General features: G+C 40.9%; 2 protein-coding genes across 2 annotated transcripts; one reads left to right on the top strand and one right to left on the bottom strand.

Moving 5' to 3' along the window:
* Window positions 1–16,673: 16,673 nt before the first annotated feature.
* LOC129774601 (uncharacterized) lies at window positions 16,674–17,201 on the bottom strand. The gene has a single exon (XM_055778364.1). The coding sequence runs from the start codon at window positions 17,199–17,201 to the stop codon at window positions 16,674–16,676; it is 528 nt and encodes a 175-aa protein (XP_055634339.1).
* Window positions 17,202–23,256: 6,055 nt separating this feature from the next.
* LOC129778331 (uncharacterized) lies at window positions 23,257–25,517 on the top strand. The gene is made up of 4 exons (XM_055785192.1): window positions 23,257–23,543; window positions 24,759–24,921; window positions 25,092–25,192; window positions 25,354–25,517. Exons 1-4 carry the CDS (start codon window positions 23,466–23,468, stop codon window positions 25,468–25,470), a joined length of 459 nt encoding a protein of 152 aa, XP_055641167.1. The 5' UTR covers window positions 23,257–23,465; the 3' UTR covers window positions 25,471–25,517.
* Window positions 25,518–25,920: the final 403 nt, after the last annotated feature.

Here is a 25,920-nt window from a genome sequence, read left to right as displayed (position 1 = left end):
CCGCTTGTTAGTCGGCAGCGTATCGTCGAAAGGTTTCAACGGCCACGTACCCGATAACCACTCTGAAGTATTTGGAACTTTATGCACTCCAGTTGGCAGTGGGGGATCTTGCCTAGAGTTTTGATTTGCAACCAAAATCGGAAAGCAAGCACCGACATCCTCTGCATCGGAATCATCCGATGATGAACGTTCAGTTACTCGCCAATCGCCACTCATTTTGCACTAACTTTTCAATAGTTACACCAAGAATAATTAACGGAATTCAACTGATTTTTTTTTACTTGTTGCGGGCTCACAACTATAGCGTCTTATTGATTGAGCTTTTTCTTTGTTCGCCTTTAGGAAACAGTTTATTTCTCACTCTCTTACACCGGTTGCCGAATGTATAATGAGACAGATATAGCTTCCGCGCAAACGTCGTACATATGTTGTGTGAGACCTTAAGGCTGATTTAGACGATGCCAGTCAGCGCTCCAGTTGAAGTATCCAGTGAATAGAGAACAGACACTCTGTTCAAGTTAGAGGCCAATTACTTGTTCGATACTGGTACAAGTAACTTGGACCGAGTGCCTGTTCTCTGTTCACTGGATACCTCAACTAGAGTGCTGACTGGCATCGTCTAAATCAGCCTTTACAGAGCTTACTTCCATGTCATAGTGTTTCAACAAGAGAGAAAGAGAAAACAAATTTCCAGAAGATTCTCCATTCTCGCACCAAGCGTGTTTAGCATTTAACGCCTCGTTGCCAGTCATATTTTCCCTCTTATATTTTTTTTTCCACTGTATAAATATAATCGTGCAGTTTCCGTTCCCGATCAATTTCATCGTTCGCGTTTGCGTGTCCGTTTATTTTAGCTATGAGCTGTACTCAGCTTAATATCATTTATTTATTTTTCATGTTTATCATTGATCACTTAGGTACTTAACCTCAAATCATTTTTAATAGCTGGCCATGAGCTACACTCGGCTCAGCTACGACTGACAATGGACCGAATCCTGTTCAGATAACTTCTTACAGTTCGTTTGGCCATGGACTGTACCGGCTCAAACGGTCAACAGCTCTCTGTTGACAAGTTGGCAATGATCTTCAAAATCTGCTCAACTTCATAGCACAATCAACCGATGCTCATGGCAACACTTCCCCAAGCTTCAACGCTTTTTCCATAAAAAAATCACAGCAAAAATAAAATCGACATATAAGATACTTACATTACATATGCCTATTAAAATTTTGATCTGCCAATATCGTGGCAGGATCGCCAATGTGGTATTTCCAAGGATTGGTTATATTTTATATCACAAAACACGACACTTTATCATTTTACAGGTTCATCTTTATTTACGTCTAGCTTACTCTCTCAACTACACTCACACACTACTGAGCTCCTCGTCATGCACACTAAACTCAGAATGCCACAGGTATGACACTCCTTCCTCCTCTGGGAAGGAGAGGGGGTCTCTTAAAAATAAATCACGTATTTCAACCAAACATGACAAATGAAAATTTTCGGAAAACTCCGAAGGAAAATGTGGAAATTCGAAAAATTTAATTCGCATGTGTTCTTCAATTACATATTGACAAGCGTTGTTAGTCAATTTGATGTTTGCGGTAACGAAGTTGATATTCGTTCGAAAGTGGAAATGGATTTTAATGTGATAAAACGTCTGTCTATATAAATAAAAATGGATCGCCGAATGTGTTGATAAGAGCAAAACTCGAAGAAGGAATTGTCCGATTTCAGTTCTGCGATTGTGATAACGAAAAATAAATTTTGGGCGGGACGAAGTTTGCCGGGTCAGCTAGTAAGATATAAACGGACGGGGTTAATTTCTTCTTCAATCGAATATCTCCTCTCCTCGGTGTCTTTATGAACGAACGCTGCATTTACATTTCTAGCGAACGACTCTCACTGAAAAAGGTAGTCTTATGTCAACTTCCAGTCCATATAGTTTAAAGGAATTATAATTAATGGGATAAAAAAGTAATTTTCAAAACGGAAAACGAATTACTAGAATATAAGGAACTTGTGAAGCTTACTGATTATATTTTGTGTATGTCTGGTAGTACCGCATCTTTCGAAAGGATTTTTTCTCTTCTTTTGGACACAATATTGTCGCGACTCAGCATTTATACCATAGACACTATTAAAAATTCCTAACAGAACATTTATCTGGAATGTGACAAATTTTATGATAAAATATTCAAAAATCATAACCTTCTTCGCAATGCCTTTTCAGCATCCGAACATTCCTTTGTTTTGAAAAACAAAATAGATGTATCTAAGAATGTTCTATTGATTAGTTTTATTGTCGGTTTTATTTACTCACTAAATTTTTGTTTAAAAATATGACGAAACGGGTGATTGGCCACTAGCCAATCACCAGTTTCGTCATATTCATCCATCACGATGGAAGCTGTACTTAGCTCGAGAGTGTTCCCGCACTTATGATAGATGGTATAATCACCTTAAACGATCGCACTATCGAACCTTTCCAGCATACCTCCTGCAGCGATATGATGTTGAAATTACGGGCTCATAATGGGCCTGATCACGAACGTCACTGTCACAAACGCTTTCACGTCACTTACACTTCACTTATTGGGCCTGATCACGAACATCATTGCCACATCCGCTTTCACGTCACTTACACTTCACCTCATCTCATTGTGTCTATCATCATTGTCACGGACAGTTGCGTGTAAAAATGAATTCCATGAAGCGAAAGTGTTCATTCCCATTTCGGACGTTTGAACGTTATGTAGGTAAAATGAATACAGTGTATGATATAATATTTATTTACTTGAGCGTAAGTTTTAGAAAGACAAGTTTGGGATTATACCTCGATGATTCGGTATTTTAACGCCAACTATTCGGACTCATCCCATGATTCATTTGCTTGGTGCGTTAGTTTACTGAATCAAACGCTAGTTCAAAGATGAGAAGGAATACTTGGTTGCTCATCAATAATGCAGTTGTTGAACATATGAGATTGTAATTTTATTTTCTCTTTCTATAAATTACTTCAGAGATAAAACATGACTATTATGCTTAATAATCGACATCTCGCATATTCTTGTTCTTAGCTCTGTTTTACTCGTTTGAATAGTTAGAAGTATTTAGTATAGGTCAAGACTAGAATCATTTTTTAAGAACCGTTTGTACAATTTTGATGAATTATAATATCTTCTATATCTCAGAACAAACCCGAATTTATCCACCTCACGATCAGTATAATCTGAGCTACTCCCATATGGGTTCTGAAGTTTAATCCTCTTATCCTTCCCATTCTCGTGTAATTTGATATATGGGACATGAGGTTTGATTTAATTATTTAAACAGAAACTAGCCAGCAGCGTCGGTCTGAAACATAATCTTCATATAAAACATCTGATGGGTTCCAAGGAATTTGCCAAAAGCAGAAAATGATTCAGGTTCTCTTTAGACGGATATCAAAATTATGGAAAAACAACTAGAGATGAAATTAAAAACTGTTATTCATAATAACACCAAGTTCATCAAAGTTGTCACGACGGATGAACTCTTCCGGATTCTACACACACGGTGGCAGCCGTAATAACGTTTTATACAATTCACTTCATTTCCACCGTGAAGTGACGTTCGTGATCAGGCCCATTTTTTTGTGTCTATCATCATTGTCATGGACAGTTGCGTGTAAAAATAAATTCCGTGAAGTGAAAGAGTTCATTCTCGTTTATAAGAGACATGTCAGTTGCATAATTTCGGGCGTTTGAACGTCATATCGGTTGCATAATTTCGGACGTTTGAACGTTATGTAGGTAAAATTAATAAGTGTATGAGATAATATTCCATTTAATTGAACGTATGTTTTCGAATCATAAGTTTGCGATTATACCTCGATGATTCGGTATTTCAATGCCAACTATTCGGACTCATTCCATGAATCATTTGCTTGGTGCGTTAGTTTACTGAATCAAATGTTGGTTCAAAGATGAGAAGGAATACTTGGTTGCTCTTGAATAATGTAGTTGTTCAACATATAGGAATGTAATTTTATTTCCTCTTTCCATAAATTACTCTAGAGATAAAGCATGACTATCATGAGTTTAATAATCGATATCTCGCATACTCTTGTTCTCAGCTCTGTCTTACTCGTTTGAATAGTGAGAAGTATTTAGTATAGGTCAACGTTAATTTTTTTTTAACAACCGTTTGTACAATTTTGATGAATGATAATATCTTCTATATCTCAGAATAAACCCGAATTTATCCATCTCATGATCAGTATAATCTGAGCTACTCCCATATAGGATTCTGAGATTTAATCCTCTTATCCTTCCCATTCTCGTGTAATTTGATATACGTGACATGAAGTTTGATTTAATTATTGAAACAGAAACTGGTCAGTAGCGTCGGTCAGAAACATAATTTTCATATGAAACATCTGATCTTTCAACCATTCGCGACCGAGTAATGGGTGTTTATCGGACTTGGCGACGTACAACGGGAACATTAGCAATTGACGTTGAACTTCCACGACTGCATCAAGCACTCCCAGCACTGGGATGCTGGTACCACAGTAGCTCACGAGGCTCAAATCACTTTTCCGTAAGCACACATTTGGAAAGTATTTGTCCCGAAACCGCCCATTAATAATACTCACTGGCGATCCTGCATCAACTTCAAACTTCATATCCATTTTGTTTACACGCACTTGAAACCAAATCGTTTCGTTACCCGACATTTTTTCCATAACGCAAACTTCCTGTACATTTATATCCTCGTTTTTCTCGACGAACAAGGGCTGGTCAACATAATTGGATTGAACCGATTTATTCTTATGCGCAAACTATGTCGATTTTGCTTTCTGCATACACACCCTTGCAAGACGTCCGATTTGCTTGCAAAACAAACATTCCGTGTCCTTGTGTTTACACACGTTCGCCAAGTATGACTGCTCCACACCGGTAGCAACTTTTGTCCGAATCGCTAATAGTATCTTTGTGTATTTTCTTCTTTCCAGGTTGACGATGAATTGCATGAACATCACTCTTGAGAAAATGTCCTTCAATTTCAGCTCCTCCTTTGCGGGACAGCTCCATACCTACAGCAATGTGTCAGATGTCAGATTTCGTTTTTCGAGCAATCGGCTGCAAATATCGTTCCTTTGAATTCCAAAAACCAGCTGATTTCGTAGGGCCTTCTCAAGATGTTCGCCGAAATTACATGTGATGGCGATCCGTCGCAAAGCCACCAAGTATTCGTCTACTGTCTCATCCGCCGAAGCCGTGTCTTTGTCACCCTGGCGACGACAATTGAAACGGTAGTTTTCGGAAATCTCCAACGGCTCCGGATTGTAGTAGGCTTCCATTAGTTGCACAATCTCCTGGAAAGTTTTCGTGCGGGGCGATATGGGAGCAAGCTTATCGCGAATGACAGCATAAGACTCCGGTCCCATATGGTGCAGCAACAGATTCCTTCGCATCTGTTCGTTTGTAATACCGTAGATCGAAAAAGCTGTTTCCAATCGTTCTACCCAACGCAACCATTTGAGTTTCTTTCTATCGAATGGATCCATCGTAAAATTGGGTGGCGCAGCACCAGCCCCTCCAGCAACAGCAGAATTCATTTCTTCCAAGCAATATTGTCTTTTTTTCCTGTGAATCCTCGTCGCCAGAACTGTTGTGACGGGCGAGAATTAATTACACAATAGTTAATTAAATACTAAACTCATTCATTCTCAACAATAGTTAAAGATCGTGACTCGTGGTTTTTCTCTGTATGACATTTCTGTACAAGGTTTTTTAATTCCCAGGTAAGGTAATACACTTGTTCAAGATTAGATCTAGCCGTTGGATTCCACAATTGGAGAAAAAAATAATTTGATTTCGCGGTTCAAAGAAACACTGCATTTCGAAACGGGTATAACTAAGTTTATTAAATTCGAGATGTGATTTATCCGATGTTCCTTTTGTGACTGAGTTGACTGCCACTGCTACTGGTATTTTATACGATACCAATGGTCAGTGGTGAATATAGAACAATTCTCCTATTGGCAACCAGCGAGCGAGCGATTATTGTTGCGAAAGAGAAAGACTGTGTTGTCTTTAGTACAACAGTGTGGATCACGTTAGGGTGGCCAACTTGGCATAACTATTTCATTCCTTAACATGCCGCCCGCCTCGAAATCATAGGATTTCAATATTTCATACTAATCTAACTAATTTTATAATCGAAATGATGATGGAGACTGTATCCATTTGACTTCTTCTGATGGTGATTCTGTTTCCTACGTGGACTACGTGGTGTTGAATGGTCAGATGGGGCTGCGACATGCGAAGATGTTTCCTCTTCTGGTTGATGTGGGGATGTGACGATGTTTCCTCTTCTTCTGTTTGATAAATTTCAAATACGATGAGACCGATGGTTTCGAATGTTGACATCTACACATGTTCTCCTGGGCAATTTCCACTGATGCGGGTTATGATGGATCAATACTGGAACAAATGATACGCGCTTTTTATCAAGTAAATTTGAATGCTAACGAGACTTGCCTGGTTGCCTCCTGGCCTCCGCGATTGCCCTAGGCACCGATGACATTGGCGACGACTGAATAGATGTTCGATGATTATGAGTTGCCTTGTGGATTTCATACGATGCTGACTGCGATGACATGGACTTCAGGGTAAGATGGCCAGTCCTTCTGATGACCTGTCGTGAGCGAATACAGCTGTCCGAGCAATGGTACCAATGCTCGGATGGAGGAATATCCAACAAACTGCCACGATTCTGCTACGAAATAATTGCTTGTATCTTCTTGCTGGTTAAGGTAGTAAGATTGCCTTGGATGGAACATGCACGAGAGTAATGGAGAAACATGCTGTAGACCTTCACCGAAATACAATTGACGGTCTGGTGTGGACTGTTAACTAAATGATGATACCACGCGGGTGATCGTCCCACCCGGGACATGGAGAAATCTGCCTATGATGGATGAACATTCTTTGAGCTTTTTGAAATATACAATGAAACAAATACTTAACTGAACGGCGGAGAGCTTCCATTAGGAAGTCTCCGCGATGCCGAAGCACCTACGATGGAAGAGGTTCACACTCTTCTGCTATTGGTGGTGAGAAGTTGCCTCGAACTGGAAGCACACAAATTTTTGAGATGCCTCTCTTGAACAGACCATCCTTCGTGCGAACGGTCACTACACGGATTATCCCGTCTGATCCCGGAATCGTTTCCGCTATTCTTCCCAGACACCACTTCTGAGGAGGAAGATTATCGTCCTTAACCAGAACCATGGTGCCAACGATGAGATTGTCGCGCTTCTGGGTCCATTTTGTCCGGTTATGCAAATCGGAAAGGTAGTGTGTTTTCCATTTCCGCCAAATCTGTTTTACATAACTTTGCGACTTCTGCCACAAGAATAAGCGATTCTCAGTAATTTCCTACAAATCTGGTGAGGGAATTGACACAAGAGGTCTTCCCGCTATGAAATGCCCTGGTGTTAAGGCCTCATAGTCGTTGGGGTCGTTGCTGAGTGGCGTTAAAGGACGAGAGTTCAAAATTGCTGCTAACTGCTGTCCCACGGTGTGTATCTCGTCGTATGTTAAAACTCTGGATCCAATCGTTTTACGAAACTGCGTTTTGAACGATTTTACGACGGCCACAGTCCGCCGAAGTTTGGAGATCTTGGTGGGATAAATTTAAACTGGATCCCTTCAGTTTCACAGTCGCGAGTAACAGTATGTTGAAATTGTTGATTGCACAATTGCAGTCGAAGTAGTTCCAGCTCTCGATTGGCTCAACAAAATTGGTGGCGTTGTCGCAGGTGATCACTGACGGTTTTCCACGTATAGACACGAACCGCTTGAGGGCTCCGAGGAATGCCTGAGTTGTGAGGTCAGCAACCACCTCCAAGTGCACTGCGTCAGCAAACCGATATGTCTACTGTTGCGTTCCTTCGTTTTTGCGTTCAGGATGAATCGGCGAATCAATGCTATTTATCTGACTAGTTCAGGAAATGAGGATCGTAGAAGAAACAATTCGTTCGTAGATTGATTGTGAGTAGCGAGAGTCGTGGTAGACCTTTTCTCCAAGAGAGCTTCATCTCCTTCTGACATGGTGTCAGTAGATATCGGCCACAAGGAACGATCGAAGCGCAGCCAAAGTGGACCTTCAAACCAAACAGATTGGTATTGTAATTGAGCGGGAATCATTCCGCGGGAGATGATGTCGGCGGGATTATTTTCGCCAGCTACATGATTCCAGCATTCGTCCTTCGTGATATGCTGTATTTCCGAAACTCGATTGGCTACGAAGATTTGCCTACGAGACGGAAGCGATGATAACCAGCACTTCACTATCATCGAATCGGTCCAAAAATATGCATGGGACGGGATTTGTATACTTTTGCGAACCTTCTCGTATAAATAGCTCAGCAATAAAGCGGATAATAGTTCTAAACGTGGGATGGTTTTTTTTTCTTTTTTCGATTGATATCTTCTATTGGCGCAACTTTTGATTTGGCCGTGATGAGACGAACGCTAGCTGATCCATCGAGTGAGGTGCAGCGTAAATATAGTCACAGCCGTGGACTTCCACGTGGCTCGCATCATTGGTAAATCCAATCCATCGAGGAACCTTGAGTGACTCGAGGGCAGTTAAATTTCTGCGGTACGTTAACCAGAACTCCTGATGACTGACGGATAATGGCTCATCCCAATCACCCTTTAGTTTCCACAGCTCTTGTAAAAATATTTTCGCCTGTACCACTGCAGGACCGATGAGACCAAGCGGGTCAAAAATGCGAGCTATGTCTCCCAAAACAACTCTCTTGGTGATTGTAGGTTCAGAGCTCCAACGAGGTATGGCGTAATTGAATTTATCGACGAATGGTTCCCAAATAAGCCCTAAGGTTTTCACAGTAGACGATGAATCAATCTCAAAGGTTGAGCGATTATCGCGAAGTTCTGGAGGAACATCATCGATAAGCTCCAAATTGTTAGAGCTCCACTTTCTCAAACTGAACCCGGCAGAGTTGAACATATAGATGAGTTGGCAGACAAGTTGCTATCCAGTTTCGATGCTGTCTGTACCACTCAGAAGGTCATCTACATAAAAATTCTTCCTGGCCACCTCTGCTGCTAAAGGATGTGTGTGTTTGCATCATTCGCCAACCGTTGAATGCACTTTGTCGCCAGGTATGGTGCGGAGGCTGTGCCATATGTGACTGTCGTCAGCTGGAAGGTGGTTACCGATTCGTTGGCAGATTTTCTCCAGAGAATGCGCTGGAGTGGCTGATCTGCTGAATTCAACTTCACCATGCGATACATTTTCGCAATATCGGCTATGATAGCGAACCTTCGGAATCGAAATCGTAATACGATGGAGAGTAAATTCTCCTGCACAACTGGTCCAACCGAGATTCCTGTTGAAGTGCGACAGGAAGCGTCGAATACGACCCGTAGCTTGGTCGTGGTGATGTCGGGTTTTATGATAGCATGATGCGGTAAATGGTACAAAGGCTGTCTGGAATCTTCTTCAGGCGCTTCTATCATATGTCCCATTGCCAAGTATTCTTCGATGAATTCGGTATATTGAGTCTTCAAATTATTGTCTGCTGCGAAACGCTTTTCGAGACCATGGAACTTCCTCAATGCGATATCATGTAAATCTCCCAACAGCCTGATTATGTGCTCTTTCTTAGGAAGAGTAACGATGAATTTTCCATCAACATCGCGAACGGTAGGGGGGTCTCCGTAGCCACATTGGTTGCGCGTTCGCTTAGTAAGCGATCGATCGTGAGTACAAAACTCAGGGCCCTCATTGACCATCTTTGTGTTGTTACAGAATAACTACGTCCACGCAACAATCATCAGCGATAGAGATCGATCCACGGTCGAAATAAGATCGATTCATCCATACAACTGCTCTGCTCTGCAAGACACATCGGGCTGCTGTTCTATAAATAACTCAACAATGATCAATCAACTGTCTCCGCTGTTCGGTCTAACTGGATAATGGAAGAACAGAACGAAAACTCTTACGCCTATATGGCAACTGTGTAAATGTGTACCATATGCAATGGTATAGAAGGGAATACTCTAACGCCGAAAACATGGCAACTGTGTAATGTGCTAATTATAGATATGATAAACATGTGACATGTACACGATTGAAATTCGGCTCTGTTACAGCTAAAATGCTAATGAGCCTAAAATAAAGCAAAGGGATAAAAAAAATCACGAACGGTTGTGCAATCGTAAATCTCCTGAACACCTACGGCTTCCTCAACAGAAAAGATGCTTGTGCTTTTGCATGATTCTAACTCTCAGAAATTTGTCAGTAATTCGCGTAGTTCGACATTCGAACAAGGATGAGACACCGTTTTGCAATTATCCACGCTTTTCTCTGACATGCGACCTGAGACAACCCAGCCGAAAACGGTCTTCTGGAGTATGGGACCATTTTCCGATAATTTGATTCTGCCGTTGTCTGAAAGATCGTAATAGTGTTCTGCGCCTATTATAATATCGATGGAACCAGGTTTGAAGAACTGAGGGTCCGCCAGAGTGATGTCGTTCGGAAGTGATAGTTGATTCACATCAATCGATTGGTTCGGTAGCTTCGACGTGAGTTTTGGAAGTGTTGAGAAGCAAACCGAAGCAACCACTTGGAGATGATATTTATTTGAGATGCAATAGTAGGCTTTGCGTTACACCAGTAACTATATAAGTCTCCCTGAAATTATAATCTATCTTTTAAGAGACGAATGAACTCTCAGAGTTTAAAGTCTCTCTAATTCAATACCTTCCTTCCTTCCATAATCTATCTCGTAGAGACGAATGAACTCTCAGAGTTTAAAGTCTCTCTAATTCAATACCTTCCTTCCTTCCATAATCTATCTCTTTTGCCAATAAACCTTTGCTACGTTAACACTTCAACTCATTAGGTTGTGGACCCAGTTACGTGGTACTCATAGCAACGTGGTTTGTTTGGCGTAGTTCAACACGCGAAGATTTTTTTTTTCACGTGCAAGGTGAAAAATTCGGTATGGTTGTTTCGGTTCGAAGTAAGTTCGGTTACGGAATTTTGGACGGATTCTGACAGCTGGAAGCGGAATGGAGGAGGAAAGAACGCAGCGAGTCTACCTTTTTGACGGGACCAATTTTTCGAATTGGAGCTTCAGGATGGAAGCCTACCTCGAAGAGCTGGGTTTGGTGCACTGTATCCGGAAGAACCTGGAACAAGAGGAATTTTTTCACGATTTGGAAGCGGACTCGGTGGCACTGAAAACGCAGGAGGAGCAACAACGTGAAAAACGGAAGCAGCAGGATGCGAAGTGCAAGTCCATCCTCATTCACAATATCGCGGATTCGCACCTCGATTTCATTAAGGGGAAGACCACGCCGAAGGAAATTTGGTCCACGTTGGAGCGTTTGTTCGAGAAGAAAGGCGTCGCTGGCATCTTTTATCTGTTGAAGCAAATGTCCGTGATGCGGTACGACGAAAGCCGTCCTTTGGAGGAGTACATCGTTGCTTTCGAGAAGAACATTCGAGACCTGGAATCTGCTGGCGTGAAGTTCGACGAAAAGGTAATCATTTTCAACTTGCTCCAGTCCATGCCGAAATCTTACGGGTAGTTGATTACGGTGCTGGAGACTCTACCGGTGGAACAATGCTCCCTGGAATTCGTGAAGACGAGATTGCTGAGCGAAGGTGTAAAGCGGCAGCTGGAAGGTGGGCGTGCGGAGCCTGGCACGGCGTTTGTAGGGAAAAATGGAAAGTTTACGTTTACATGCTATGCTTGTGGAAAGCCTGGACATAAGCGGAGAGATTGCCCGAGCAACGGCCGGAAGCAGGAGCACTGTCCAGGAAAATTATTGAGGAAGCAGAAGAAGGAACCCAGAGAGAAGGCCAACGTAGCGGACGCGCAGCATGACATCGCATTCGTGGGCACGAATGGCACGTTCGACGGAAATTTCCGTTGGATCCTTGACAGTGGTGCATCTGAACACATGGTGCGAGACCAGAAGTATCTACACAACGTTCATCGGTTAGAGCAACCGGTGGTCATCACTGTGGCAAAGTCTGGACAACCGTTGGTTAGTGAACTTGCTGGTGAGGTGAGAATGCTCGCTACGGTAGGCGATAAGCAGCTGCGGTGCGTCGTCTATGATGTCTTGTACGTTCCGGACTTGACCCTCAACTTGTTCTCCGTCAAGAAAATTGGGGAACGAGGAATGCGTACCACGTTCACACGGGATAAGGCGTTCATCACGAAGGAAGATGGTTCGCAAGTAGGCATGGCTACACGGAAGACGAAACTGTTCGAGCTCAACGTCGAGTTGATTCCATCAAGTGAGTCGGCTCTGGCTGTCGATACCAAAACTCAACGATTTTTGTGGCATCGGCGATACGGTCACATCGGAAATTCTGGCTTGGCGAAACTAGTTCGATGCAACATGGTGGACGGATTGGTTGTCGGGAAAAACCTGGAAGCAGACGAAAATTGTGAATCGTGTATGAAGGGGAAGCAGGTGAGATTGCCCTTTTCAGACACAACACGAACAAGGTCGAGTCGTCCGTTGGAGTTGATCCACACCGACGTTTGTGGTCCTTTCATACCGGCTGCTTGGGATGGTGGAAAAATGTTCGTGTCGTTCATCGACGATTTCACCCATTTCACGGCGGTGTATGTCCTCAAAGCGAAGAGTGATGTCCTGGAGATGTTCAAGAAGTATGCAGCGATGGCAGAAGCACACTTCGAGCGCAGGGTGGCCCGTATCCGTCGCGATAACGGCGGTGAGTACGTTAATGAAGATTTCACCAATTTTTGCGAAGGGGATCGTGATGGAGACTACTGCACCATACACGCCACAGCAAAATGGCGTTGCGGAGCGTATGAACCGAACCACCATGGAACGATCTCTAGCAATGTTGGACGATTCCGGGTTCAAACGGTACATGTGGAACGAAGCGGTACTAGCAGCAGTGTACGCAATCAACAGAAGTCCAACGTCGGCGTTAGATGAACCGGTGACCCCCTTCGAGAAGTGGTATGGACGTAGGCCGAATGTGTCGAAGATGCGTGTGTTTGGCAGCAAAGCATTCGTTCACATTCCGAAGGAGAAAAGAAGCAAGCTGGACGACAAAAGCAAGGTGTGCTATTTCGTTGGATATGCCGTAAACGGGTATCGGCTGTGGGACTCGGAAAAGCGAAAAGTTTTTGTATCCCGCGACGTAGTGGTGGATGAAAGCAAGCCTGAAAAGTCACCAGTCTACACGTCGGACCATCTGGTGTCCGATAAGGATGAAACACACATTCACGAAGAACAAGAATTAGAAAAAGAAGATGAAGCCAGAGCATTGCGGCGCAGTGATAGGAATCGTAAACAGCCAGAAAAATTAGCTGACTATCATCTGCTCGGAGCGTTTGCCCTGAATGAGGAAACTTATTGTCAAAATCTCCCGGATACCATCGACGAGGCGAAGAAGCGAGACGATTGGTCGGAGTGGAAACTGGCAATCATCGATGAATTGAAGTTACTAGAGAAGAATAACACTTGGGAGTTGGTTGACCTTCCCGATGGCTGTCGTGCTTTGCCATGCAAATGGGTCTTCAAGATCAAGTACAACGACGATGATACGGTGAACAAGTACAAGGCACGGTTGGTTGCAAAGGGGTGTTCCCAACGGCACGAACTCGATTACCAGGAAACATATGCGCCAGTAGTTCGAATGAGCACCGTTCGAACGTTGCTGTTTGTCGCTGTTCTGCGGGGTATGCATATTCATCAAATGGACGTGCGGACCGCCTTTTTGAACGGAACGCTGTCGGAAGAAAACAAAAGTCTGCAAGCTCAACAAATCGTTGTATGGGTTGAAGCAGGCACCAAGGAACTGGAATGAGCGGTTCAACAAGTTTATGGAGAAGCTTTTGTTTCAACGGTCGAAGTATGATAGCTGCCTCTACACGCAAACGGGAATGAAGTTTCAGATTTACGTCGTCCTGTACGTGGACGATATTATTCTTGCGTCCACTTCGTTGGAGGAGCTAATCCGAGTCAAGCGGATGCTGTCTGACGAGTTTGACATGACGGATCTTCAAGATCTGAACTACTTCTTGGGCCTGCGAATCGAGAACAACAGGAAAGAAGGTACGATGACTATCAATCAAACTAAATATATCCTCGATCTTTTAAAGCGGTTTGGCATGGAGTCGTGCAAACCATCTTCAACGCCACTGGAGCCAAATGCGAAACTGGAGCAGCTTCGCGATGGCCAGGAATCGTTCAAGTGTCCCTATTGTGAGCTGACGGGATGTCTTACGTATCTCATGCTGGCGACTCGTCCAGATATCTGTGCCACGGTAAATCTCCTCAGCCGGTACCAGAACGCACCATCGGAAGAACATTGGAAGGCCCTCAAACGAGTTTTGCGCTACCTTCAAGAGACGAAGGATTTCTCTCTTGTCTATCATCGTAATGAGAAGAGCAGTCCGCTATTTGGATTCGCGGACGCAGATTGGGGCAGCGATGTCAACGATAGGAGGTCTACATCCGGATTCTGCCTCAAAATGTTCGGTAACACGGTAACATGGGTTACCCGCAAGCAAACAACAGTGTCACTATCCTCAACCGAGGCGGAATATGTGGCGCTGAGTCAAGCAGCATGCGAGGCAATTTGGCTTCGTAACCTCGCAACGTAGTTTGGAGTTGTCCTGAAGTCACCTTTCATCATCTATGAGGACAATCAATCCTGCATCCAGATTGCGAATGAACCAAGGGACCAGAAACGTCTCAAGCACATCGACATACGGTACAATTTTGTACGAGAGTGCATCGAAAATCAAGAAATCGAGCTGCGGTACATTCCAACTGAAAATCAGGTCGCCGACATTCTCACCAAGGGTCTTCCGGCAGAGAGCTTCAAGAAGCATCGTCACACGCTTGGTTTGAGAGGGGATGTTGAGAAGCAAACCGAAGCAACCACTTGGAGATGATATTCATTTGAGATGCAATAGTAGGCTTTGCGTCACACCAGTAACTATATAAGTCTCCCTGAAATTATGATCTATCTCTTTTGCCAATAAACCTTTGCTACGTTAACACTTCAATTCATTGGGAAGAACATGCATCTGTATACTTTCAGTGTATGGCGAAATGCTGGTAGAGCGGGGACCAACAAATGCCTCTACCATTTTAGTAGATCGTACAGTAGAACCAAAGTACGTAGAATAGAAGGTAAGGGATATCTCCTGTGTATACACACGGAGAGCGCATGTGTTACACACACAACGAAGTTAGTAATAACAAATCCTCAATTAGTTCGAAGTACTGAAGTTTTTTCAATATTTCTCGACAAAAATCCTGAAAAGAGACAAAATCGCAAGTCGTGCCGACGGTAAACACGATAATATACCGCTTTTTCAGTGCAAGTAAGTTTTTATGTGGTTTTTTATCGATTTCATACTGAACAGGTTTTGTTTACTTCAGCGAAATGTTGAAGTACCACGTCCCGCGATGCCGGAACAGAATAATTTCGAATGAGATAAACTAATCGGAGACGTTTTCAGTTATCCCATGCATTCGCTCCATGGATCGGGAACGGGAACGACACTGCTTCGATATAACCTCTCAACACATTTGTTTATCGGATTGCATTATTTTTATAGTACAGGTGCGATAATTTTACAGTTTTAAATTTTAAAATAATTAAGTAAACTGCTATTTCATCATTTCGAAACATTTTTGGAGACAGTTCTTGTATTATAATTTGAAAAATGTTTAAATTTATATGGATTCGATCGATGGTTTATTACTATTTCTTGCATTTTTCCCTTGCCTACCACACTTGAACAAAGCAGGGAGTAGACTACCTTCTTATTTCACGTACTTTGCAGTAGAACCTCCTATTCCTGCAACAGACAGGTGACTGACTGCTTCCGTCAGTCTTAGTTTTTGCGAAAGGTTTGTCGTTATAAAGCAATACTCCGAGCAGGAGTCCAATAATGCCCTCGCTAAGTGAGTATTTCCATGTGGATCTGTCACTCGAATCAAGGCAGTAGATAGTAGAACTTGGCGCAAAGGAGTCAGCATGGTTGCTGACAATGCATTAGTGTGCTCGAATGGAATTGGATCTGTGGTGGGTGGCGAGTGATTGTGTAGAAGCGAATTCGTGTTTGTGATGGGAAATTAATTTGTACTGGGTCCAGGAAGTGGTGTACGTGTTGTCTGGTTCTGGGCAAGTGACTGTGTTTGTTGATTGTTCGCTGGTGATGTTCTATTTTGTGATCGTGCGACCTTGTACGTGTACTTTGTTGCGACGATGAGGCATTTCTATTCGTTGATTCCATATGCAGTAAGGTGTGATGTTTTTGTATGCATTGACGACAAACTCCACTTGTACAAGCTCGAACTAGATGTGAGGAAGAGAAACAATTTAAGCATAGCCCATTTCATTTCACCTTGTCATACCGCTCAGGTATTCTCAAAGCCAGAAACCTTTGACACTTAAATGTTGAGTGCGGACTTTCTCCACAAAACGGACACCGATTCGTTGATTGAATGAACGTATGACTAGTGGCTAATTTCGTTTTCTTGATTTCGATTTGTTGATACTTAGCGGGTGTTATGGATTGTAGCACTGAACAATGTGCACGGAGGAAAGCTGTTAATTCATCTTAACTGGGCACATCCTTTGAGCTGTGATGCGATTCCCAGTGGCGGAGAGTTACTGGATCGAGTCTAGAGCATACCATGTACACTAAAATTGTACTCCAGTTAGATGGAGCTTCACCAATCTTTTCCAGCATTTGTAAGTTTCGATCGTATTCGCTGAGAAGATGATTCAATGCTTCGTAATTCTCCCTCTTCATTGGTTCCTCTGCAAATAGTGCATCTAGGTGAGCCTTGACGATAAGCTTCTTGTTTTCGTACCGGGTCTGCAACACACGCGCTTCATCTGTGAGGGATGACCGAAGATACGTGAACTTATCCATTTCGGTAAGCTGTTCGTTCCGATGGATGAGGCTTCTAAACATATCCCGGAACGTAACCCAATCTCGTGTTTTGCCTCCAAAGCTTGGCAGTCGTATTTCTGGAAGTTTTACACGTGATTGCACACACGATTGATCCGACGGTTGTATCTTCGAAGAGGAGGATGATGACGATTGTAAATCGGACTGTAGACTCTGTAGGGTTGATTTCATCTCACAGTATGAATCTTCAGCCTGTCACTATTGTGAACAACACAATACTATTGTGCACTGCACAATACGATTGTACTCGAAAGTTTTTATTCACTACTTTTTTCCACTAAACTAATCTGTCCACCGGTTGAACATCCGGTTCGAAGGACCAAAAAATGTTCAAGATTAGATCTAGCCGTTGGATTCCACAATTGAAAAAAAAATCACAGGAGGGTTGTGTCCAAGACACGACCGCATAGTTGACGTAGGATTCCGTTAGGCTATCTGCTGCACGCTGATTTTGGATATGTTTGAAGAATTACATTGTTAAACTCTTCGATAATGATTTGGGTTCGTTTTGTCTGGTTGTTAGGTATTGTTTGTTCACTCCATCAGTGTCCATAACCAAGTGATAATGATAGAAGGATGGTGATTAGTAATTAGATGGTGCGTATCAGGTACCAAAGCCGCCCTCTGTGGTCCTGGACGAGATGGCGCCTGTGTTATGTATGGATGAAATAAAGAAAAAAAGCTCATCAAAGCAATATAAGATAATTATCATTATCGAACCCAATTTTTCTCACCAGAAAAAAAGTTTTACCTTAGTATAGAGTAAATATATTTGAAATGGAAAAGTAATTTCATTCATAATTTTTTATTTTCTGAGTGTTTATTCAACCCATTTCCTTTTCGCTTTAAACCCAACGGAACACGATGCTACATGCCTCAATGCGAATTTCAATTGGGCTAACAGCACCCAATAAGATATGTAGAGCATATGTGAAATCACTTTTTCGAATATTCCTTCATTTTTCCAATTTTGCTCGTCGCATGAACTTTCCTTGGGAGAAAAAAAGTCGTTTCATATTTCAAGTCATTTTAACACAATAGCTACCATACACAATTTTACACTTACAGTTGTGTTAAAAGTTTTACGAAGCAACCAACATAAAAGTTCCAAATTTAAATTTTATTTATATTCTATCAATCATAAGTTCTATTCAGTTCATTGAAACATCATTCTTCAATCGAAAGATTCTTATTGGAACGAAAAAACACTTGTTCATCGCTCCCAACTTATTCGCCAGCACGTATGCAATCAACAATGCCCACGCTAGTTACAATGAGCACTATCCATTTGTGCGCGTCGTTAGTTAAACTATCGAGGGTTTTTACATGCTGATTTCTCCCAGAAACCATGGATTTGAAATCTCTGTTAGGGAATACATGTCGGTGGGAAGAAAGCTCCCTCTACTTTCTTGTATCTGCAATGCCAATTTCCCCTAGGCAGCTTGGTTTTGATGTCTCTGTTTGGGACCTGCCGCATATGTCATCAATTTCGACCTATCAGAAGTGGGTATTTTCGTTAGGATATGGGTTGAGATTTTCAATTGTTCGATAGTTAGTTTCATGACATATATTATTTTATTCAATGTAAAAAATTGTTATGGAGTGCCGAAATTGATTGACGCAAAAATCTCATCAATCCATCATGAAATGTCTGAGCAATAAGCATTTGAAATTGGACAATTTTCAAGGTGCGCTCGATTTTCGATTTTCAATTTGTACCCCAATATGTTCCCGAAAGACGTAATCCTACGTCAAAAACTATTTGATTTCGCGGTTCAAAGAAACTCTGTATTTCGAAACGGGTATAACTAAGTTTAATAAATTCGAGATGTGATCTATCCGATGTTCTATTTGTGACTGACTTGACTGCCACTGCCACTGGTATTTTATACGATACCAATGGTCAGTGGTGAATATAGAACAATTCTCCTATTGGCAACCAGCGAGCGAGTGATCATTGTTGCGAAAGAGAAAGACTGTGTTGTCTTTAGTACAACAGTGTGGTTCACGTTAGGGTGACCAACTTGGCATAACTATTTCATTCCTTAACAACACTCAAAGAAATAGTAATGTTACAACACCGTTGATCGAATTTTTATAATTTTCAAAAAAAAAAAGACTAATTGGCTTTAAATTGATATGTCGATCATCTGAATCGGTAGTTCAAAAGTTGTGAATTTTTGAAAAAACTCATTTTTGGAAAAAGGGGACAAATTGATTTTTCGGTCCACCTAAAATTTAAATGGGCGCCCTTATAAAAAAATATGAGTCTAATATTTTGCGATAAGGAACAAAACTACCAGTTTAAACAAAAATCTGAGAACCACTATATCGGTTTGGCATGGAATGGCTGTATATACGGCTTTATGTACCTATAGAATATGGCATATACATACATACCGTTCTGAATCATATTTCGGACACTCTGTGATAATAACTTGAAATGCATAATGCCCTGATGATATAACTATAAAATTAATATCAATTTTTTTTCTATCTTGCGACGGTCTCCTCTGATTCAACACCGACCATATCGCCTCTACTTTGGCATGTATATGCCAGTTATCACCCAAATGTATCTTGGCTGTTTGTATATCTCTTCCAATTTTGGCATTTTATGCGATTTAAAGTTTGCTGGGTACTTACGTTGGTTCGGCACAAACAGCATATTTAGCAAATTATATGTTAGCTAAGTTCAATTTTTCTCATTTGATAAATTGACTTATATATTTCAGTGACTCTACACCCCACAATGAAATGAGCCTTAATCAAATAACGCAATCCGCCAAGGCGGTATAATAAGGTGAAACGTTATGTCAGAATTGCTGTTTAGCCATTACTTGAATTCGAATTGACAGCGGCCAAACGGCTAGAGTTTTCCGAGGAAGAGGACAACAAATGGCATGCAATGAATGGGCAATGGGGAGTGCATACCGCAATGTGTTGCGCATAAACGTTTTTGTTTACGCTGTTGGCATCATTGTGGTGATTCGGTGACTGCTGTTGTGAGGAATGTTGCCGTTGCTGCTGGGATTGACAATTCAGCGATTGTGAGAGCTGTACTAGTGGGTATATGGAAGAGCCACCACCGGCGGGATACTTTCGTACTGCTGCGAACATTCGCTTTGGTCACATTAATCGTTGGCGACCCATTACGATTGAGTGAGTTCAGCGGTACGCTGTTCACCCGTGTATATTCAAGCATGTCGTTTCCCGGTGATTGCCTATTCAGCTGGAGTTTCAACTGATCGTGCAGGTTGTGGGACACTACAGCTGATTCGATAGAAACCGACCCAGTGTAGATAACTGTTGTGTGGTGTAAAAACGCTCTGTAGCATGAAGCGCGATTCACATACAACATCCACGTCATGTTCACGTTACGTCACGTCACGTTGCGTCAATTATTCTTCCATGCAATTACTATTGAAGAATTCACATACACCAGCAACGGTAAGTCGAAGTGGCCGTTGCCGGTGTATGTGAATGTTTGCATAAGAACTGCTTGTAAGAATAATTGACGCAACGTGACGGGACGGAACGTGAACGTGACGTGGATGTTGTATGTGAATCGCACTTAAAGATCAGACCTGGATTGTTTATAAACAAAAATAGTCGCTGTCGCTTTTCATCCCCTCCCGCATCTTCTATGCCTCACTCTCATACTGTCGAAAACGAACCACCTGTCAATTCCAGCTACTTGCAATCCGCATTGACGAATGAAAAATGTCGACATCTAGTGGCGACATCTGTGTTTTTGAGGCAAATTACTCTCCATCAGATCAGCGGGCCGAAGGCAGTTTTGAATTGTTAAAATTTGAATGAAAATTTTACTTGGTGTTATTCGAATACTCGAAACACGTATTATTCAGCCCTATTCTGTATTCCGACGGATTTCCATTTTGTTCGAAACCGTTATTTCGCTTGAGTTATAATTTAGCATTCCCTATTTCGAACGTTTTGCTCATTTAACGCTCGATGAGAAACAGATCGAACGAAATGCAAAAACAACTCGAACGGAATACAGAATGGAATTTTATCAAGCCCTTCGAATTTCGAATCGATCGGAATACAGAATAGGGGTGATTAACCCTGGCTCAATTAGTTTTTATCGTTTTTTTATAAATCCCCTCGTATCCCTGTTTATCATTACAAATAAAATTATTATCAGACCAGATTTTCGTTCAAGAATTTTTACCAATAACAATATAATGTCATTTTCAATTATTAAAAACACATATTTGATACGGAAAAGTGAAATTTCATTCATTATTTTTATTTCACCTGAAAATCCTAGGGGTATGACTAAAACGTCAAATCCCTCATATTGCCAGTGTACTCAATATTGCTGCGGTTCACTGACATTTTGGTTCTGTCAATTACTGTTGTTTACAACTCGGTCCGGTTATATAGTCGAATAGTCTATATTCAATTGATGTCTAACCCCTGGAAAATCCATTATAAACCAGGGGTTAGACATCAATTGAATATAGGCTACCGAAAATTAAAATCAATATGGCGTCATTTGTTTACCAACATATCATTTGCGAGGATTGAAATCGTTGAAATCACGGAGATAGTAAGCAAAAGTCAAATAAATCCTTAAAAATCGCTGCATGCAAGCCGAAAACGCTGAAGCCATAGAAATCAACAGCAACTTCGAAAAAAAAACTACCATCACCACACATAACGCACAACACGAGAGAAAACAAGATAGTGTTTTCAACAAATCAAATCCAGTTCTTTTCAGAAAGAGTTTATTAAATACTGCGGTCAAATACATTCTTTTTGTAATTTCTTCGATCAAGTGCGCTCAACGTAACATTACAATGAATCTCGAGAAAGACAATTCATTCCTGCTCGACACTCGCACAAACAATGTTCACTCATCAATGCCACAAACGGGAAGTGGGGGTTGTGAGGAAGAGCAGAGTGAGCACAACATTTATGTTGACTGATTGGAAGCGACAGATATTTTGTCTATGGGAAATGGTATACAAATTATATCACACATAAAGGGGAGAAAGAATCTTGACCCTTTTAGTTTTGTGGACAAGACTAATTGGTTCACCTTCACTATCGGTCAATTCGATTGGATCTTCAGTGATAATATTGCCTTGATAAGCGACATGCATGTCAAATTTAAAATTTTTATATGAATGGTCCATCAGTGATGGGCAGGAATATTATGGCAAAGATGACGAGAGACTGGTAGGATAATTCTCATCTTCATCGGAATCGTGATCACTGCCTGTTAAAAATGCAGACACAGCATCCTTTTATTATTTCATCGGACACAAACAAAATTCCCTCAAAATGCACCTGAGAGAAATCAATGTTAAAGAGGTAACATTGATTTCTCTCATTGGAAGATTAGCACTTATTTTATATATTCCACATACGTTGCATATTCAAATTGCATCGGAGAATATACAGTCATCGCCCACATTGCAAAAATCGATTCATTGAGCTTCCAGCAATAGGTCAACCTGGAACCAGTGAAAGAATGAATGAAAGAATGAAAGAATGAAAGAATGAAAGAATTCGCGAAAACTGGATGAACGATCGGAAAAAGTCACAAATGAGCCAAACACCCATAAATTCACACAAGATCTCCACCGACAAACAAATCATAAAAAATCAGTTTGCTTCTTATTTCGGATATTGTTTTAGAAATCATCGAAATAATTCTTTAGGGCAACCATATCGAAATTATCAAAATAAAAAAAAAAACTGTTTGAATGGGCCGATGCTGTTGGAAGCCATGATGTGGGCTGGCCTGGTAGATCTTTTATTATTTCCTACATGATCAATGTTCAAATTTTTTGTCCCCCCATATATTCCTGTTAGACGCAGTCCTAAGTCAAAAATCAAATCGGGGATAAAACGCACAAATGTACTCACAAACAAAGGTTCACGTCAAGTTTGAACACTTTTCTCATCAATGAATGACAACAACTTGCTTGATTGAAATTGTCAGATTGGAATTTTCTTGATGAGAATGCGTAAAAAGAATAAGAAGAAAACAAACTATCTGTCATTCAGCTGGCTCCTCTCTCTCAGGTAAAAATAAAGAAAAATGCGCTGCTTTATTTCTAAATGCATGAACGATTTTCATGTTTCACACATTGTTCACATTTAACATGGAGTTTAAAGTTAGCCACTATTCGACTATATAACCGGACCGAGTTGTAAACAACAGTAATTGAGAGAACCAACATGTCAGTGAACCGCAGCAATATTAGGTACACTGGCAATATGAGGGATTTGACGTTTTAGTCATACCCCTGTTATAAACATCGTTTCCCAAAAGGGGAGCGCGAAGCTCATTGCCGTCAACACGGATTGTGTTTACAAACAAAAAAATCGCTGACGATATCAGTTTGTGTGGTGTAGTGTTATACCCATTGGACGTTTTCAAAGGTTAAAAAAGAAGGAATGGACATGAAATCACCAAACATAGTTTCTGGAGAAGCTTCTGAAACAGATGAGGATGAAGACGATAATCATGGAAAGGTTACCATACTTACAAACTATTAACTTAAACTAGATAATCACGCTTTTTCTTACCTATCTCTCGCTGATTAAGATGAAAATGTTTTAAAATTGTGAATGTATTTTTCTTATCAATTCACGCAAAAACTAAAATGTCCATTCAGGTTTAGACACGATTTATAAAATTGGTATGCTATGTATTTTTTTCCTTTAGTTGTAGACTTATATTCAAACCATATTTGTGAAATCTCAATAGTTGGAGCCCGCGCGCGTTGACAAGCATAGAGAAACTTGAGATTAAACATGAGAAAAAGTATTTTTTTTCTCGAATAAAACAAAAACATTCCAAGAAGCTCAATGTGGGAAGCGGAAGGAAGCTAAGAATATCTCAACCGGTTTCCACAATTCATCTTCTCAACAGATAATTTTAACAAGGTTCTTTCTGTGTTGTAGCAGATCTCATTGCAGATTCGGGTTGACACGTTTATACCCCAGGTTGAATGTAGGAACTGAAGTATCGGCTGGAATTAGGCTTAGGTTTGGACTCGAAAACGATCGCATTAGCAGACTGTGGCCGGGGATCTGATAAAGTGAGATTTCCCTTGTAAATTCATAATACTGACATTAAACCCAATACGGTTTAATTCCCGATCGGTCTGTGTCTTAACCAGACCATTTTCTATTCAAATTAGTGTGCTCACTGGTAAGCATAATTTAATAAAGAAATACAGTGATAAACTATTATCAATAGAATCCTCGTCCTGCTTAAACATTTGTAGGGGAGTAAGGTATGATCATCATTATTTATGAAAAAACCTGGAGAATTAAAGGAAAATTTTTAAAAAATTTTCACATTTTTGAACGTGTTTAGCCAAATGTGTTGCGTCAAACGCATATATGAAAATAGCATGTTCATTCCGAAACCATCTGTTCTGAAAAACATTCGATCGAGTTTTTATAATATGGATCTAAATTAGTTAATGCCAATCGATTTATAAATGCTAGCGAAGTAAACGTGTTGGAAGTTTATTATGGGCATCATGATACTCAGCAATAGTTAGCAACACGCGTCTCAAATCGGAAAAACAAAGACGAGATACAAGACGGAAAATAGTTTCATGCATCATGAACTTCGTATATGTGTAGTGAGAAATTTCTTTTTATCCAGTTGTTAATCTCATTTTCACTTGTTTATCGATGTCATATTCATGCAATACGTAATTCTAATTGATGTAGGTTGTGAACATTGGAACAGGACCGGATGCTCCGCCTCCAATTAGCATCAGTAGCCCTTCTTTACCACAGCGGAAATTATCGCTTGTGTTTGGTGAAGAAGCATTCGATCAAACTTGTCTTTCAGCGGAAGATATCCAGCGGATTCAATTACGACGGATGATCAGTAAGTATTCATTTCAAGAATTGATAATCTCATCTAAAGGTAATTTCGCAATATTTTTATCAGTAGCATTCGAATATGGCACATTTTTGCGATTATTCGATTTCTAGTTTTGCGCCATCAACTTAAATGGTAAAAAAAATACAAACTAAAACACGAAATTGTAATTGCAGACGAGCGTTGCGTTTCTCTTTTGAACGAGTTCATCCACACAACGGCCTCTTCCGTTTCGAGGCAACTGTCCGAAACCGACAATTTACTGATGAAATCTCAGGTGAGGAGTCCTATCTCATCACATAACATACCGCAAATTGCTCAAAACGGATTAAATAAACGCATTTCGCGAATAATCTTTTGCTCACACTTCAATCGCATATATGTATTGAATTTGCAGAGCTTTCAGTATATACATTGTCAGCTTCTTTTAATTTTCAGGTGGTGCTGCAAAATACAACTATGACCGTTAAGAGAATTAATTACGCAACGGATCAAGTAGCGTCTAGATTGCAAGATATTATTTCGTCCAACTTCATTCCAAATATTAATATATAGTTATGAATAATAAAAAAGTTTTATCACAAGTGGCAGTCCTATAGGAAGTACGAAGGCGTTTATATTTTTGTAACATACAAATTGATGACAAATTCATAACATATCCCTGGAGTATGTGGATCATGCGGGATTTATTCGCAATGATGACGATTGGGCTCGTGGAACAAGAAATATTAGTAAGACGAAAAACATCAGTTATCAACAAAAAATAGTCTCGTTTTTATCATAATCTATTGATGCAAACATAAAGCTATTTATGCTCAATGTTTAATGGCAGAGGCAGCAGAAGTAATTCATATTATGCGATCATTTCTATATAACGTCCAACGTAAAGTAACAATCCAATATCATTCGAATGCTGAAACTTGATGAAAAAAGTAAAAGGGTCTGAACCTAGGGGCGCGGACGGAAGTTTGACGTAGGACTGTGTGTGTTCAGAACAGTTGTTTT

This window comes from Toxorhynchites rutilus, chromosome 3 (assembly GCF_029784135.1).
Source record: "Toxorhynchites rutilus septentrionalis strain SRP chromosome 3, ASM2978413v1, whole genome shotgun sequence".
Classification (NCBI taxonomy): Eukaryota; Metazoa; Arthropoda; class Insecta; order Diptera; family Culicidae; genus Toxorhynchites; species Toxorhynchites rutilus.
The sequence above is the reverse complement of the archived record's forward strand: the minus strand, read 5'-3'. Positions and strand labels throughout refer to the sequence as shown.

Excerpts from the sequence above, each read along its gene's own strand:
- LOC129774601 (XM_055778364.1), bottom strand. The coding sequence starts at position 17,201 with ATGAAATCAACCCTACAGAGTCTACAGTCCGATTTACAATCGTCATCA.
- LOC129778331 (XM_055785192.1), top strand. The coding sequence starts at position 23,466 with ATGGACATGAAATCACCAAACATAGTTTCTGGAGAAGCTTCTGAAACA. Across the intron at positions 23,544-24,758 it reads AAGACGATAATCATGGAAAG|GTTGTGAACATTGGAACAGG; the intron begins GTTACCATACTT and ends TAATTGATGTAG. Across the intron at positions 25,193-25,353 it reads ATTTACTGATGAAATCTCAG|GTGGTGCTGCAAAATACAAC; the intron begins GTGAGGAGTCCT and ends TTTAATTTTCAG.